Source organism: Oryx dammah, unplaced genomic scaffold, assembly GCF_014754425.2.
Source record: "Oryx dammah isolate SB20612 unplaced genomic scaffold, SCBI_Odam_1.1 HiC_scaffold_29, whole genome shotgun sequence".
NCBI classification, from domain to species: Eukaryota; Metazoa; Chordata; class Mammalia; order Artiodactyla; family Bovidae; genus Oryx; species Oryx dammah.
Window position 1 is genome coordinate 68161216 of NW_024070213.1, and position 19155 is coordinate 68180370.

Below are 19155 nucleotides of genomic sequence, written 5' to 3' on the forward strand. Positions count from 1 at the left end.
CACTATCCCAGATTTTGGGATATAGTCATGAATAAGATGAATGCAGGCCAGACCCTCATGAAGCTTACATTCTTAAACTCCTGCATTGCAGAAAATAGGTAAGTAAACAAATATAAAGTGAGGTAAGTGATTGGGAGGCCACTTTGGAGTGATCAGAAAAGCCCTCTTTGAAGTGACACTTGACGATCTGATGGGGGGAAGCATTTGCTAGTGCAAGTGTCCAAGCCTTGAAAGAACTTGGAGGTTTAAAGGAAGACCATAAAAGGCCTGTGTGTTTAGGGAGTAGTGAGTGAGAAGAGTGACTGGATTAGGTCACAAAGGTAGTCAAAGGTCAGGTCATTAAGAGTCCTGAAAGCCATGGTAAGGACTTTGGATTTCATCTTGGGTAATGAGAAGAAAAGAGGTTTAAAGTCATAAATTGTATTGATTTCCTTGTTCAAAAGAATAGTCCGCTCTCACCTTAGAGAAGGGTTTTGTAGGAGTCAGGGGTGAAAACAAGGTAATGAAATAGTTTATTGCATTAGGTGATGGAGGTTTGGACAAAAGTAGAGCAATTATGAGAAGTCAGTAGATTATTCATATATTTTGAAGGAATTTCCAATAAGCGCTGCTGATAGATTGTGTTTGGAGGATGAAGAGAAAGGAGAAAGCACAAAAGTCTCCCAACTGTCTCTTTTGAGTGGTAGGGTGAATGAAGTAAAATTCACTGAGGAGGAGCAGACTGGTGCAAGAACAGATTTCTTCATTTGGGCAGAAGGCAGGAAAGGAAATTTTAAATTCTGTTTGAACATTTTAAATTATATTATGCCCACTTAATAATTTGTAATTGAACTGTTAATACATGATTTAAGGTTCACCCAAATCTGTGCAAGAATAACCCATGTTATAACAAAGTGCCATACTACCTGGGAAATTAGAATTAATGACACGTATTTAAAGAATAAGTTCTTAATGTGAGTTAGTGTTTCTGTTAGGATAATTGCTACCTTCGATTGAGGGAGGTTTTATTTGTTTGAACCATATGAGATTGCAGATATTGATAGTTTTGAACTTGAAAATGGCAATGCCATAAGGTTTGTCTCTGTATTCTGGCCATAGAACTACTTGTTTACATATGAATGAATGAATATTCACAAAAACCCTTAAGGCAGACTTTCTATTAACTTATGCTTGACAAAATGGAAGTTCTGAAAGAAGTTAGATAACCTGCCGAAAGTCTGATAACAAGTAGATGGGCAAGAATCAAAACAAGGTCTTGCTGACAAAGCATCTGGACTCTCGGTCACAAGGTTATACCACCCCTATTTCCAGCCAGAATCATTCTGCCTTTCTCTCAATGTAAAAATCTTCAGATCCAAAAGACGGATATACAGGCACAGAGTGCTTGGTCTGATGGGATGAAGAATTGCTGACTGTCTTCCTCCTACAGGGAGCCAAGTTCAGGTGGAACTTACAATTCAGTATTGTATTTTAGAAGTAAATACAGTGAACAAAGAGAAATTGAGTGAGTTAATACTATTAAAGGTTGCTCAGAAATTCCCTTTAAATTCATTTTTTCAAGAAATTTCCAGCTTCTCTTTTACATTTATCACTGAAACCTCTCTACTATACAAATACATTAAATAGAAAACAAGTGATTCTAACCTCAGAGAAAATATAATGCCACTGGCCGAAACATATCACCAGTCAACAAGCTGTGACCACTTTTAGCAAATGCCTTAGAGCATGTTTAATACCATACTTACTACCATACTCAGGCATTTCTATACACTGAAAAGTGGTACTACCAGTGAGTGAGAGTCAGTATGGAAATAAGTAAAATATGTCATCAATCAGAGAGACTTTAGGCTTTTCCCTCTTAACATAGTTTCTGGATTATCTAGATTTCAGTAAAATGAACAAAGTCTTCATATGTGTATTCTCACCTTGTCTGTGAATCAGTTAGGAACACTATAAGGACAGAATGGCAAAGTCTGCTTGATCAGTTAGTAATTAGCTGTTTAAATCAAAGGTTAAAAAAAGTTTACATGACTGAAAAGCTTTCTGTCCACTCTTGGGAAGAATATTTCCCACGCAGCTCTTGCATTGTGAATGTCAATTAAAGTCTACAGTCCTTGGTGATGAGCAGTAGAAATAGTCACCTAATGAAATCATACTCCTGTTAACATAAAACTGAATTTTCAGTTTAATAATGAAATGAATCTGTTTTTCAATGCTGTATAGATTAGGGGCCGAGTATAATAGCTAGTCCCCAAATTGGTCCTGGAAATAAGGGAAGTACTTATTAATCTCTAAGTTTTCAGCCAGCTTTGATAGTAGTTTAATAAGTACCCAAACCTAAAACTTCCTGGGTGGCTCAGTGGTAAAGAGTCTGCCTGCCATTTCAGGAGACACAGGAGACATGGGTTCTGTCCCTAGGTGGGGAAGATCTCCTAATGGGGAAAATGGCAACCCACTCCAGTATTCCTTGCCTGGATAATCCTATGGACAGAGGAGCCTGGCAAGCTACAGTCCATGGGGTCACAAAGAGTCAGACATGACTCAGCGACTAAGCACGCGTGCACTGAATCTTTACTGCTTCCACATACCATCTTATGTGCCTAAGCAATACCTTTTCACTTAGATCTAACAGCTCTCTGGGATAGGTTATATTTTTGTTTTGATTAAGGCTTAGAGATGTTAAGTAACTTCCCAAGGTCCAAAACTAATGGGAGAAAAGAGGCAACACAGACAAGAAGACACGTGGGAAAGAGACCCCCAAACCCTCTCCAGAGCCTCAGCACGCCTAGCCCAGAGCCAGGGCATTGCCTGGAAGCCGAGGCAAGCTGAGTCAGTCCTCTTGTCATTCTGCAGGCTCCACACTCATCAGTAGTCAGTCTACTGTCCCATCATTTTTCCAGTTTCAAGTGTTGCTTGCCTTTGTCTTAAGTATCTTTTCAAATTATCCTGTTTAACCATCTCTTGGGAATAACCCCTTATCTGACAGCCTGGGACACTCATAAACACCATTTTGCTCCCTTTCTGTCCCTAGATTAGAAAGCAGAAGACATAATCTTGGATGGGTGACAGTGCAGAAGGCTCAGACACTTTCTGGGGCAGTGGTATGACAGCCAGGAGGAAAATGCTTAGTCCAAAGGAAACAGCATTGTTGAAATCAGTGTACAACCAGGCACTGAGCCAGGGTAGCAGAGGAATGCACTGCCCATTACAGAATGCTAAGAAGTGTCTCATCACAGGCAGAGAATGTCAGAGCTGGAAGAGAACTTGGAGAACAAGTTCTACCTTTAGCCTTCCACATAGGAGAGGAGGCCCTGAAAGGAGATCTGGCTTTCTTCAGGTCAAACAGCCGGTTAGTGGCTTAGCCAGAACCAGGAATCAGATGTCCCGAGTTTAATTCTCTCTCCACTGCACAGCACAGGCAAGTCTGGCTTAGGAGCTCTTTCTTTGGTGCTGGACTCTTCTCTGATTCTCCCTTAAGTAAGCTGAATGGAGGACCCAGTTCCTGAGTTCTTAGAAACGCAAATCCAATAGCTCAGCAGGGATGCCAAAGTGAAGGTTTTTGCTGGATTAGTTTACTGCCATAAGATATAGTAAGACATTTTAGAAATAACTGGAAGAGCCATAACTGCTTATAGACAGTTTCTCTTTCATAGAAATGCTACCAGACTGCTCTCATTAGCCCCAGGTTTGTTTAAGAGTGGCAGAATGCATTTAGTTTTGTTGAAGCAAGTCTAAGCTGCTTTCCCCATGATAAATGAGGAACTGACCTTTCTTACAGCTATACTTATGATGTTCTGCTCATTCTTCCATGAATACTTATATCACTAGAATTTTTACAGCTGGTGTCATCCTGTTGCCCAGTATTTATACTCCCCACAATTTATTTTGGATATGTCAGTGGCTTCATGCCAGTCACCATTATTACACCAAAACTCATCAGGGTGCACTTTCTATACTTGCTCTTCATAGGTTTCTGTTTCTTTTATGTCTTAAACTTTTTCTTTTAGAAAAATGCTAGTCTTCAGCAATACTTTATGTCATTGTATTGAACAGTTTCTTTTTAAAGACTTCTCTTAGAGAGGTATTGAGGGAACCTTCAAATAAGATCTTTTTTGTAGAATACAGGAATAGCTGTATTTCTAATAAATATTAAGTTCACTTCCAATTAACATTTTATACTCTTATTAACGTTTCACAGATTGTTTCTGTTCAACCAATTTCAGAACTTCATGGAAAAGTTGAGTGGTAGGTTGGGTAATAGGGTAACATAATGGGAGCCTTTTTTCCAATGCTGGCATGTGAATAAAATACCTGCAAATCATAAAAAGAAACAAAATAGAGAGCTTTAAAAACAAGACTTTTCACACCAGTCACATCATTAAATACATACTTACTGGCATAGGGCTGTTGAGTGTGGGAGTTTAACCCACAAGACTGCCAACATTTAGCCCTCCAATCTCCTCCATTTGTGACCTAGAAGACCTCTGATATGTGAGCCTTTCAGCTCACTGAAGCACTTTACTTCAGCAAAGAGAGTGAATTGCATTAATAATGTATCAGTTATCAAAGCATCAATAAGGAAGCTAGGCCTGTCCTCACCACAGTGTGAGCTGAGGCTCCTGCCTCTCATTTTCACAGGCCACACACAGCGGGGAGTTTAAATAAGTCAAGCTGGGGTGAGTGAAGCTTGGCCCCCCACTAGGACCAAGTCGAGGGAAGAGGAGAGTTTGTCCCCACGGCCTCAGTGAAGTACAGTTGACCCTTGAACAACATGGGTTTGAACTGCGTGGATCCACTTGGGCTTGGATTTTTTTCAATAAGTGTATATAAATATAGGTGTAGAACACTGCACAGACTTGTGTTGAAGTGGATCGCCTGTCCTTACATAGGCACAAGGCGATGCTTAATATAAAATTGATAATGTGTGAGTTCTCATAGTACTATTTATAACTGCTTTCAGAGACTTACATACCATACAGTATGCTTCTCTTTCTTGTAATTAGAGAAACTGTATCAGCCTATCACCACAGGTGGTTGTTTTTTTTTTAAATAACAATGTTTCCAATACTATATTATGAATATGACTGTAACACTGTGTGCCATAAACATTTTATTATGATTCATTCACTATTGTATAAGCCAGGTTACCATGAAGCGATCATACTGCTGCTGCTTTGTTACCAATGCACAACCATTATGCCTGTACATAAATATAAATTTCTTTTTCACATTATCTTTTCATTTCTTTTGCCTAGTGATTGTAATATGTGTAACATCTACAGTGCTTTGTACCATTAAGACAAATTAATGTAGATACTTATAGATAGACAGTTCATCTTTTAAAGACAACATGAACTTCCTATATCAATAAGTATGATTTTCTTGATAATATTTTCTCTAGCTGACTTAACTGTAAGAATGCAGTATATGATACATATAACATACAAAATATATATTAATAAACTTTATGTTATCAGAATGGCTTCTGGTCAAAAATTGGCTATTCATTAACTTTGGGTGGAGTCAAAAGTTATATATGGATTTTCAACTATGTGGGGTGTCGCATCCCTAGCTACAACACGATTCAAGGGTCAGCTACTATAGGAAAAAACCAGGGAAGAGACAAAAGTAAGAAAATCTTTAGCTAGACTCTTGGACGGCTTCAAGCATTGCTTCTCAGCCCTGGACGCACATTAGCATCACCTAGAAAGTTTATTTTAAACACCAGTGCTCAGGCGCACTCCAGACAAACTGAACAGGTACAACATTTCTATATGTGAGACTTGGGTATCACATGTAGGAAGGCTAACACTAAGGACAAAGAGAGGAGACAGTGGCAAACTAAACAGTGTGTTATCTACCTATAAGGGTAGCTGCTTTTGAGCCCTGGACAACTATTTTCATGTAGGCATGTGACACTGTTGTTGCCATTGTTCTGATTTTTAAATGTGTGTAGCTATTTTTAAGACACTGATTTATGTGACCCATGCTACAACATGGATGAACCTTGGAAACATCATGCTAAGTGAAAGAAACCAGACACAAAGGTCATATGTTGTGTGGTTCCATTTGTATGAAATGTCTAGAACAGGCAAATCCACAGAGACAGAGTAGATTAGCGGTTGCCGGGTGCTGGGGTGTGACAGCTTCATGGGTAACAGGCTTCTTTGGGAGTGATGAAAATGTTCTGCAATTAGATAGGGGTGGTGGTTGCACAACATTGTGAAATGTATTAAAAGCCACTGAGGGAATTCCCTGGTGGTCCAGTGGTTAAGACTCTCATGCTTCCAGTGCAAGCGGCCTGAGTTCGATCCCGCAAGCCACGTGGTGCAACCAAAACAAAAAAGTAAAAAAAATAATAAAGTCTTGGCAGTTCCCTGGTAGTCCAGTGATTAGGAATCAATACTTTCACTGCAGTAGGCCTGGGTCAAAAAATAAAGTCTTTAAAAATAAAAAAGCCACTGAATTGCACCCTTTAAAATGTTTAAAATGGTGAATTTCATGCTATATGAATTTTACTTCAAAAAAAGTGAGGAAAAAATTAGGTCATGTGCGCCAGCTCATAGTGGGGCAACCAAAACCCTTTCATGGGAACCAGAATGGAACCTATGCTATAGAACCACATGGAGGAAAAGCAGAATTGACCCTGGCCTGTGAAGTTTTTTAAAGCAAATCTTTAGGCCACACATGCCTTCCCAACCTTGTATGTCTGTCTCCATCCAAAGTAATAAAGCTACGCCTGCTGCACCCTTTTCATCTTAAGTTAGACACAACCTGGGTTTTGTTTTGTTTTTCCCTTTAAAGGTGCTAATGCAAAGCTATCCTGCTAAGAGCTTTTGGCTTCGCCGGCCTATAAATAGAAGTAGGAACCCCTGAGGTGCAGAACAAGCTGGCTGATGATGAAACAATGCTCTCTACTGTTCTTTCTTACTGTTTTGTTATTGAATGTAAGAGAAGGGTAAATGAAACAACAAAAAAGAAAACCCTAGTAACTGCATTAATCATTCCTCCTTTATCAATTGTTTTTCTTTCCCCCAATGACTGGGTTAATTCACAGTCAATTGTATTGTCTCCTTTAGTAGGGTTTCTTACTTTCAGTTATTCACATGTTAAAATCATTACCAGTTCTGTGAAATAGATGCTGGTTGCAATAAAGACAGTGAGTGAGAAACAGTCCTTTCCAGAGAGCTTTGATGATTCACTGGTCTCTTCTGGCCTAGGAATGTACTTCAAGTGGCAATAGTTCTTAGACACCCCCCACCCCAAATCCTACCTTACCACAGTAAGGTAACTATTTTATCAAAGTAAAATATTATTAAAAACAAACATTAGAATTTCCTAATTAATCTTCTAAATATTGGGCCGTGTTGTAGTTTTGCATGAAAATTAAAAATGAGTGGATTTTGTGGCAGATGAGAGTCAGACTTTTTCTTACCTGAATTCTTCTCTGTAGTTGTTCCTAATATACTCAGCTAAAGTCTTGCTGTACTGCAGGCAGCTCTTGAGGATGTAAAACTGCTGGTACAACAAAACCGCTTGGGCAGGACTTAGCAGCTGAAACGAAGCTGAAAGGCCCTTCACCACTTTTTTCACAATACTGGCCACAAAAGTAATCTAGACAAGGGAAACACAGTTACACGCACACTGCATGCCACCTGCAAGGGCACCTGCTTAGCTGGAATCTCCACTAGAAATCTAGGCTGAAATCCTCGCCACCCTGACTCCCTGATGCCCTTGCACTGTGCTATTTCTCACTGAATTAGTACTAAGAGAGCACCGGACTGTAGACCAACTGGGTTTGCCAGTTGCCCCCCTATCAACTGGATCAGAACCAGACCTGACTGTCAAAGGAGTTTGACTCCAAAGCAGGAGGAGAACACTGGAAGCATAAATTTAGGCTATTGTAAAAAACAGACAGGAATACTACACTGCCCTTTCTGGCTCTAATCAGAAGGTCATTCTGGATGCTCATTAAATTAGCACTAACAAAATTTGCCTTTTCTATTCATGTGGCTACTGACCCTTCCTAAGTAAGGCAGGTGATCTGAAGTTTCCCCAACCCAGATCCATTTACACATATTGACTAAATATTGTGTCAGGCAAATGCGGATTGAGATCAGAGTCTGGAGCAGGGAAACAAAGCAATGCCCGTTGGGAATTAAATTTTTAATTTCTTTAGCATCTTGCTGTAATCAAGAAAGAGAATCAGCCAGCGCTGACTGGCCTGCAGGTATATTCAATGATTCCACCAGTATCCCTGCTTGCAAATTTCTCTCAAATGGTCTGTTCTACCCAGACTCTTTAGAAGTAGGTTAATACTGAAGTTTTTAACACTGTTAGTGTCCTTTTGCCATCTTTCATCCTGACGTGCTTTATGGTCATAGGCTGGCCATATACTCAGCTCAGTTCCTTTGGTGAACTAACCCTAGAGGTTGACAAGAAAACTTTCCTGTCGCTTGGAGTTCTTAAGACCCCAGATTCCACACAGTAGTTTAGATGATGAGGTCTGCAAACACCCACACAAAAAGTAAGGGTCTTGCATCGTGCACATATGAGCAACTGTTGCTGGGAGTGACTGTAACTTTACAACACTCTTTGAAGTGGGTCTGAGACTGGTTAGAGTCTATGTCTGCCAAAGGACCCAGATTCCTGGCTCAATCTCTGTATAAGGCAGTTGGCTGTACTACTGACAAGTGTACCCTCCGACTGCAGTCACGTTTTTATATATATATGTCAGAGATCTGGCAATTGGATTCCCTAAGACAGGCTCAACATCAAAATAGCTCAAAGCAGGAAACCACTGATGGTTAAAAGAAGCATGTTCATGTATGGAGAGAGAACATAATACTACATGTCAATCCTCCACTAGCAACAAAAATTTAGTTTGCATTACTCCCTTTTGAAAAGATTTCCAATTAAATCTATGTTGCCTACACGGATGAATACATGAATGAATAGAGGGAAAGTAAGTTTGGAGAGATGAGAAGAGATATGGATAAAGCCTTTCTTAGAGTTAATTCAGCAGATATTTTATTTAACATCTATTATGTGCCTGGCATAAAACACAGAGCTCCTACCCTTATGGCCCCTTGAGTTTGGGAAGAAAGACATTGTATCAATCATGATAGACTAGGTTATGTGATGGTAATAAATCTCACAAAATATCAATGCTTTGTTTAACACAATGAAGGTTTATTATTTGCTCATGCTGTATGTTCCTTAAGGATCAGTAGGGGTTTCTGCTCATTGTAGTCACTGGTCCACATTCCAGGACCATATGGAATGTTACTAGGCACCCTATCAGAAGGAAGAACAGAAGGCAGGAAAGCATACGCTGGCTCCTAAACCTTTGGACAAGAAGTGACATAGGTTACTTCTGCTCACATTCCACTGGCCAAAGCAAAAACAGAGACCCACCTAATTTTGAGTGGGTAGGGAAGTATACTGCTACTACTTGCCTGAAAGGAGAGAAACCCAGAATATATATGGATACTAATGGCTACAAGACAGAATCAAATAATAACACAAACAGTGTAGACTGCAACAGTAACAAGTCCTGTGTAGAAAAGGAAAAAGTTGCCATGCTCTGACAATGTGTGCCTATGATGGAAGAATCTGATATAACCAGAATGGGAGAATCATCACCTCCATTCCACACAAGGAAGGGGCACTGAGGCCTGAAGGATGAGGAGTTAATTAGGTGTAAAAAGAAGGAAAAAGTGCTTCAAGCAGACAGACAGAGGGAATGATAAAGACCATGTGATGGAGTTGGGAGTATCAGGGTGGGCAGTGGGTATGAGACCCACATAGCTAGCAGAGTGAGGGACCAGAGGAGGCTGTAGGGTCATAACATGCACAGCCTTGTAGGCCATATTAAAGTTTTTAGTCTTCATATGTTAGTCTTCATTTATTATGAGCACGTGATTTAAAGCAAGTGATGACATAATCAGATTTTTATTTTGAATAGATTCCTTTGACTGTAGTCTGGTGGAAAGATAGGACAGACCACGTAATGCAATTAGAGTGTCGAGGAGAGAGATGGTGATACCACAGACCTGCGGCTGCCAGGACAGAGTGGCCACAGTACTAAAAGTGTCCTCATACTCGCCAACTTACACTCACTGTTTAAGATGAATGTTCATGTTTTTCAGTTAATTATACAGCCAGCATTTTAAAATTCTATTTTCTACATATAGCTTAGGGCTTTTCATTAAATAAAAATCACATTTAAGATGTTATTTCAATATCTTAAACATTCAGGCCCCAAATAGAAAAACATTTTATTTTGACTAATAAAATTACCAAATGTACATTTTCTTCTGTTTTATGAACTTCTCCCCTTATAGAGAAATAGTCATTAATTAAGTACAAGAGCATCGGTTTCATCAGCCTTTTTTGATCTGTTTCATCAGTTTTGTTTCTGCTTCTAGAACGTACTTACTATGGGAGGACAACTTTGTAGAAACGACATTATCCAGCTAATAGCAAACGTTGTTGACTCCAATCCAAGATTTCCCTTAAAAAATGCAATGAAATAAGCAAGTTATATTCATGAAGTTCAAACCTAGCTAAAAAGATATTCATTTTCAAATACATTTTATCCTGATTAATCAAATCTTTAAGATGAGTATTTAGGAACATAAGCTAGATGAACACTCAAGAACAATAGTAGTCCTATCATTTAAATCACCCAATTTTGGAGATTATCTCTAAGACAAGCATTTTAATTATAGAATATATATATCATATAATAGGGCTTCCCAGGTGGCTCAGTGGTAAAGAATTACCCTTCCAATACAGGAGATGTGGGTTTGATCCCTGAGTTATGCGATCCCCTGGAAAAGAAAATGGCAACCCACTCCAGTATTCGTGCCTGGGAAATACCAGGGACAGAGGGGCCTTGAAGGCTACCATGCATGGGGTCACAAAAGAGTCAGACGTGATTTAGTGACTCAACAAGAACAGTATATATCATATAATGATCATGACATATAAGATAAGGACACAATATAGTATGTATAATAAAACCATTGTACCTGCTGAAAGACAAGAAGTATCTCATACAAAAGTGCTGTAGCTGTATCTGTATATTCCAGGATAAGCTTCTGTAACTAGAATTTTAAATAGTAATCAATGCAGTATCATTGGCAGAGCCAGAAAATAATCATTTCTTCTGGTTCTCCTTAGGTATTTATAAAAAGAATTTATGATCAATAGAAAGTATTAGTGTGGTTAATTTCCTCGTTCTCTTTGATTCAATCATTCTCAAAAAAGTGGCTCTCATAAAATGACTGCACATATAATAATGGCTAAGAAAGTGGGTCAGGAAAAGAAGATACGGCCTACAGAATACTGACATGCAAAAAAATGCACACTGATTTGCAGTGTCATTCAGATCAACCATCCTGCTTCCTTTCAAGAATGTAGAAATATACTCCCCAGAATTGAAGTAGGAGATTCTCCAGGGAATTAAGTCTTTCTTATGCCCAACTTGAAGGATAACTCCTTCTGTGGTATGGGTAAATGTAAAGTTAGAGACATTTTGTTGTTGTTGTTCTCAAGAAATTCAAACAGTTGGTGAAGCTGTCTCCTAGCCCACAGGCCACTTGGTGCATGAGAACTGTGTCTGTAGGCATGCTACAGGCCCCACATTTTCCCTAATAGTATCCTTTGCAAGGAAGAGTTCTAGTTTGAAACCACCTGCTCTATTAGACCTTGGAACCAGAATTTATATAATCTGCTCATGGTTTCATTCATAGCCCAGGTGCAAAAGATCAGCAGATCTGAAAACAGGAAATTCAGACCTGTCTGTACTACTCACTGGATGTTTTCATATGGAAATATCAAAGGCAAATCAAATAAACTAATCTAAAACCAAGCTCATTATTTCCCCTTTAAACCTACTATTCTTGTTATAGTTGTTATTTGTCATCCAGGCCAGAATCTAAAAGTCATCTAATATTAACTCTTTATATTTTTATCAGCTCAGTTTCCTAAAAATTTCTGGAATCTTTCCTCTTCACAATTACCATCTTCCTTTTTTCATTTATTTATTGAACAAACATGCATCAGACACAGTACTCATTGGAGTCCCATACTGTACTAATGGAGAGTAACAGAGATGTGGTTACTGCCCTGGTGGAATATACAAGGGCTGCCCTGGTGGCTCAGAGGGTAAAGCGTCTGCCTGCAATGCAGGAGACATGGGTTCGATCCCTGGGTCAGGAAGATCCCCTGGAAAAAGAAATGGCAACCCACTCTAGTACTCTTGCCTGGAAAATCCCATGGACAGAGAAGCCTGGAAGACTACAGCCCATGGGATCGCAAATCTAGTGGGGAACAGATATCAACCTAATAAGCACATAAATAAATGCACAGTTATACACTGAGACAAGGGCTGTGGAAGAAAGGCACAGGAAGTTAGGAGAGCTCTAGAAAGAAAGCCTAGTGTTGTTTGGGGGTCAAGGAAGGCTTGCTTCTTGGCCCCTGTCATCCCTCAGCTGGACTACAGCACTAGCTTCTTAACACTTCTGTCAGTCTTGTTTCCATCCTCCTCTTTTATCCCTAATCCACTCATTCCTGTGTTGAAACTGGTACTGCAGATGTTCCATATACAGTCTGTAATAATATTTGATATTATATTTGACCAATTAATGCCTGTCTCTTCAACCTATGAGGGCAGAAGTTGTGTCTATTTTGCTTTTTATTTGCAGCCTGCTGCTTGGAACACTGTTTAGCTCATAACAGACACTAAATAAATATTTATTGAATAAATGAGTGAATTTAAGACCTTTCTAAAACATAACTCTGATTGTGTCTTCAAGAACTATCAAATCATGTCCACCCTTTAAAGAAATTCTGTGTTGGCCTACTCAAAATAAACTAATAATAACCTGATTTATTCTCTCACAGTAAGTACATTATAGGCACTTTGATACCTCTAATGTTTTAGTAAAACTTTAAACAAACAAGTAATGCTAAGTTTGCACTGCTTAGATAGGTAAGGAAATGATAAACTAAGACAAGAACCTTAACCCTGATATATCTCTAAGACAGTGCTTTTTTACCCATTAGACCCCTGCTGTGAAATTATATACATAAATATCTTACAGAGACAGATATAAACAGATTTATCTAATATATACAGAATACTATTTTCTCAGTATGCATACTTTAAAACATATAATATGGATATAATATTGACGAATAGCTATCTAAGTTTTGAAGTTAATAACAAAATATTAACTTTGATTTAATTATGTTTCTATATTCTAGAGCTCATGGTCCACATAGAAGAACTCGTATATATTGTAATTAGTGTATTCCAAAATTTTCATCTCACCTCAGCATCAAAAGACATCTCAACTAAAGTTGAGTTAGCCACCAACTGGATGTCAAACACAGGACCTGATTTTGGAATCTGAGGCTCGCTAATTAAAATTACCAAAAGGTTAAATAGTGTTCCCCTGAAAAAAAATAAAGGCAATTAGTGAGTTAAGTTCAAAAAGAAAAACAGTGACACCAAGTTTGCAGGCTGAATGTAATTATATTTAAAAGTATGAAGGACTGTGGACTGTTTATTTTAATTGAGGTATAATTGATTTATAATATTAGTTTCAGGTATACAGTATAGTGATTCAAAAATTTTATAGGTTATACTCCATTGATACTTATTACACACTATTGGCTATATTCCCTGTCTTGCACAATATATCCTTGCAGCTTATTTATTTTATACATAGTAGTTTGTACCTCTTAGCTCCCTACCTCTATTTTGCCCCTCCCCTCTTCCCTCTGCCCACTGGTTAGAGCACTTAGTTTGTTCTTTATATCTGTGAGTCTGCTTCTTTTTTGTTAGATTCACTAGTCTTATTTTTTAGATTCTACATATAAGTGATATTGTAGAGTTTTTTGATTCTAGAAACTGTTTGTAACAAACCATTTCAGAGATTTATTGTTCCACTAAAGATCACTAGCTATTAGTGAATAAAAGTAGTATTAAACTTCAGGTCTTTCAAATGCAGTGTACAGTCCCCTAATATATACTAATAACCCACATAAATGTTACTGCATATTTGAATAATATATCATACTATTTGAAAATAAAAAGGCTCACACACACAAAAATCACAATTCATAACATGCTTCCTGAGAAGCTGGGTCAGTAATCCCATTTTCATACGTGTAGTACAACCCCTACAAGGTTGAAAAACAGCTGAAGGCAGACCACTAGAAAAATCCATTCCCTAATTGAAGACACTATCAGAGAAGCTTTGACAGAGAGGAGCAATAAAAGAATGTACATATAGGACTATATAGAAATCCTCTATATTCTTAAGCATTCCTTTCATAATGGAATAAAGAAGAATATAAACAATCTTATTTAGTAATATTTGAGGCTGAAACGCCAGTACTTTGGCCACCTCATGTGAAGAGTTGACTCATTGGAAAAGATTCTGATGCTGGGAGGGATTGGGGGCAGGAGGAGAAAGGGACGACAGAGGATGAGATGGCTGGATGGCATCACGGACTTGATGGACGTGAGTCTGAGTGAACTCTGGGAGTTGGTGATGGACAGGGAGGCCTGGCGTGCTGCAATTCATGGGGTTGCGAAGAGTCGGACATGACTGAGCGACTGAACTGAACTGAACTGAATCTTTTTACAGTCATTTAAATCATTACCATGATACGTTTACCAAAATTCTAATAAAAATGCAATTCCCCTCCTTTCACCAACTCAAAAAACAAATCTAGTTCTCATATCTGCAAAAGAAGTTAGCACATTGTCAGTTACCACATTGCTCAAAAAAGCAGGATATGTCCTACAGGATATTTGCTAATGTTTTATTCAGGCTGTTTTAAAACGGCTAGTTTATTTTCAGAAGACATTTCCCAAATCAACAAAATACTCTGTTTAGAAGCTTTCCTGATACTAACTTTGAATTGACATTCTATTCACTATAATATTTAATTATAGTCCTTTATTTTCAGCAACAACTTTTTTTCAAACTATCATATATCCTAGGCTAAGGGGAGGAACTCTCAAATTCTGAGTCACTGTGGTAGGTTGAATACATGACTTCAACCATAAGAATACTTAAAAAAAAAGGAAGGATTATGGCATATTTCAAGAATACAATAAAGTGGGTTGAACTAATAAAATCTCTACTTATGAAAAAAATAAAGAGGAAAGTGCTGAAATGAATAAATGTTTTTTTATTTGCTCAAATGGAATTTAATTTTAAATCTATCCCTTCTGCAATCTATTCCTTCTGCCAACTCAATTTAAAATCCATTAAGTCAATAATAGATAAAAGAAATTTTATTCTAAAATGGTATTTCATCCTGACTTATTATAATAGACACCTTAGGGTTAACATCACACCCTTAAAAATGGTACCAAGAGTTTGATACTTTTATTGTTTAGATTGTTATTATTCCCAATGTAAGATTTTTTTTTAATGTATTACAGTATCTTAAGGTACAGACGTTGAAGGGCACATTCAAGTCATTCTGTGTTATTTTGGTAAGCAGAATTTTAATATGTCTTCCAAGATTTGCATCCTGTAGTATATACACTCTATATGATCCCTTCCCTAAAGTATGGTCAGGACCTGGGACCATATTAGGCTTTCATTCTCGTCATTAAGTTATATTAGATGAGAAAGGTGAAGAAATTTTGCAAATGTAATTAAGATCCCCAGTGAGTTGACTTTTCAGTTAATCAAAGAAAGATTATCCTGAGTGGACCTAAGCTAATGAGGCGAGTCCTTTAAAAGAGAGTTTAGGCCTTTTCTGAGCTCAGAGATATTCTCCTGCCAAGAAGCAAGCTGTCATGAGTTTTACAGCTATAAGGAAATTAATTCTGCTAACAACTACCCAAATGAGTTTGGAAGAGGGCCCCAAGCCTGAGACTGCAGCCCCAGCCAACCACCTTGATTACAGCCTTGTGAGACCCTGAGCAGAGGAGCCAGCTAAGCTGTATCCAGATTTCCTAATCCACAGAAACTGTCAGATAATAACTGTATGTTGTTTGAAGCCACTAAATTTGTGGTATTGGGTTGGTCAGAAAGTTCATTTGGGTCTGCCTGTAAGATCTATGAAAAAAGCCAAATGAACTTTTTGACCAACCTAATAATTTGTTACACGGCAATAGAAGATTATTAGTTGTATTAGACATTTACTGTGCTAGTTAATGGTACAGATAACATGATTTGACCACTATGAATATCAAAATTGACTGAAAAGTTAGTATTACAACCAACTATAGCAATATACTATATGTACCAAAGGACATGAGAAGAATTTGTTGTATCAGGAAAGAAGCTTGATACAGTAGGGCTGATGTGGCAGAACCAAGTTAAGACAGAGCAATTAAAATGCAACACTTTACAACAGAGATTGCTAAGAATGATTTTCTCCAATTGGGATAAAGAAAAGTAGAGACCAAAAGGTGGACAAAAGGGATAATGTGATTTAGCAATCATTTCAGTGTGGGAGAAGACATAAATATCAGACATAATTTTGAATCTCTCTCTTGGATATTGGGAAAATGGCAGTGTCGTCAACTACATAAAGAAGTATGCAGAGAAAAAAAAGTATGCAGAAAAAATAGCTGTATATTTTCCTTGTATGCTCTAGAGTAGGGGTCAACAAACTATGGCCTGCAGACACAATAGCCCAGAGCCTGTTTTTATAAATAAAACTTTATTGGAATACCACTCTGCCCTTTCCTTTGCATATTGTCTATGGCTGCTTTTGTGACAATGGCAGAATTAAGTAGTTTCAACAGAGACTATGTAACTTTTTGCAGAAACATTTGACCGCCCTGCTGTAAAGCATAGTATGCCTATAGTCCTTGACACATAGCAAGTTGCTTCAGTTCAGTTCAGTTCAGTCGCTCAGTCATGTCCGACTCTTTGCGACCCCATGAATCGCAGCACGCCAGGCCTCCCTGTCCATCACCAACTCCCGGAGTTCACTCAGACTCACGTCCATCAAGTCCGTGATGCCATCCAGCCATCTCATCCTTGGTCGTCCCCTTCTCCTCCTGCCCCCAATCCCTCCCAGCATCAGAGTCTTTTCCAATGAGTCAAATCTTCGCATGAGGTGGCCAAAGGGCTGGAGTTTCAGCTTTAGCATCATTCCTTCCAAAGAAATCCCAGGACTGATCTCCTTTAGGATGGACTGGTTGGATCTCCTTGCAGTCCAGGGGACTCTCAAGAGTCTTCTCCAACACCACAGTTCGAAAGCATCAATTCTTCGGCACTCAGCTTTCTTCACAGTCCAACTCTCACATCCATACATGACCACTGGAAAAACCATAGCCTTGACTAGATGGACCTTTGATGGCAAAGTAATGTCTCTGCTTTTGAATATGCTGTCTAGGTTGGTCATAACTTTCCTTCGCTTAAGATATGCTAATGACCATTATCAGTAAAATTTATTTGTAAAAGTCTCTAATAAATAGCCTGGACAAAATAGTACTAAAAGTTCTTATTCTTCCTTCAGGTTCAAATGTTTCAGAGTCCATGGCACTCCTCCTTCTACCTTATGATGCAAGAAATGTAGATAAACAGTTGATTGAAAGAGTGGGAGGAAATTAAGATTTTAGCCAGACCATTGCCCAGGGATATAATTCATAGCCTATAAATCTCATAAAAAGGTCAAACAGCTAATATGCAAACACACACTTTCTGTGGCAAAGAATGCTGTTGTCCCACACTATACATTCTCCCATTCTTCCTCTGAATAACAGCTGTCCCACTGCCGTCTAAAGTTTAGCTAGACACACAGAAGTCCAACTACAGACACATTTTGCAGCCTTTTTTGCATCTAGAAATGCCGTATGCCTAAAATTCTCAGCAATAGAAGGAAAGCAAAACTATTACGCAGTCCATGGTGTCTCAAAGAGTGGGACACGACTCTGAACAGCAACAACAAAAGTCTTCTATGCCTTGCTTTAAAAAGAAATTTGGGAAGCTGCTATATAGCACAGGAAGCACAGCTCGGTGCTCTGTGATGACCTAGAGGAGTAGGATTTGCAGCTGTGGGCAGGGAGGAAGGGGGAGTAGGTGAGAGGGAGGTTCGAGAGAGGGGATGTATGTGCACTTATAGCTGATTCACGTTGTTGTACAGCAGAAACTAAACAACATTATAAAGCAATTATACTCCAATTTAAAAAAATAAGTAAAAATATATTCCTAAGTAAAAAGAAGAAGAAATTTCCTTGCCCTTCCTGATTCCCACAGGATGTGATGAAGGCAAGAAGTTCAGCCAGCTAACCATGAGGACAAAGATAGCATGGTAGAAGACAGTAGAGCAACAAAAAGGAGGAAACCTAGGTCTCTGGCTGATCTTATAGCAAAAAGCATGGCTCTTTACTCTGGACTAATATGTAAGAAACATGTAAATGTCTCTCTTCTTTGGGACACATATTTTGAAGTAACTTTATTACACCTCTTACCCTCCGATATTCACTCCAAGATTGCATGCATGCTAAGTCGCTTCGGTCGTGTCCTACTCTTTGCGACCCTATGAACTGTAGCCCGTCAGGCTCCTCTATCCATAGGGTTCTGCAGGCAAGAATACTGGAGTGGGTTGCTATGCCCTCTTCCAAGGGATCTTTCCAACCCAGGGATCAAACCTGTGTCTCCGGCAGTTCCTGCATTGCAGGCAGATTCTTACCACTAAGCCACCGGGAAAGCCCCTTGGTCTTCAGATGACGACAAAAGATAAACTTAGGATAACAAAATCTTTGTGCCCTCAATAATCAGAGAGAACTCAGTATGCACCAATTAATCTGTTCATCACAGAAGGAAGTGAGAGACAAAAGAGTTTAATATATTTACAAAGGGATCAAGCAGAGAAGTCAGAGAATTATGAGTTCTGGAAGACACTCGAAAGAGTAGTTAGTGGGTTGCAGCTACAAGATCTCAATTTTTAAAAGGCCTTACTTCTTAGCTGCTAATATGTTCAGACGCAATGACTCAGTTTCTGTTTCTCTGAACATCCGTCCCAGAGTCTGTATAATTTCAATGCACACCCTGTAAAACAAAGAGCAAAAATGTCACAGAAATGGCATGACTTCATTATGAGTTCAGAATTTCACAAAATCAGTAATCCTTAATAGAATTACATTCAGATAGCCATTTT

General features: G+C 38.6%; 1 protein-coding gene across 1 annotated transcript in view; it reads right to left on the reverse strand.

Annotated features, from left to right (window-relative positions):
• Positions 1–2508: 2508 nt before the first annotated feature.
• Positions 2509–19155, reverse strand: part of CUNH12orf56 (chromosome unknown C12orf56 homolog) — a 75289-nt gene continuing 58642 nt past the window's right edge. Inside the window, exons 8-13 of the mRNA XM_040233373.1 lie at positions 18957–19046; positions 13343–13466; positions 11037–11111; positions 10442–10516; positions 7436–7614; positions 2509–4311 (exon numbers count right to left, since the gene is read on the reverse strand). Of these exons, the coding sequence (XP_040089307.1) occupies positions 4185–4311; positions 7436–7614; positions 10442–10516; positions 11037–11111; positions 13343–13466; positions 18957–19046 (670 nt within the window). The 3' untranslated portion in view covers positions 2509–4184. The remainder of the gene's footprint in view (positions 4312–7435; positions 7615–10441; positions 10517–11036; positions 11112–13342; positions 13467–18956; positions 19047–19155) is intronic.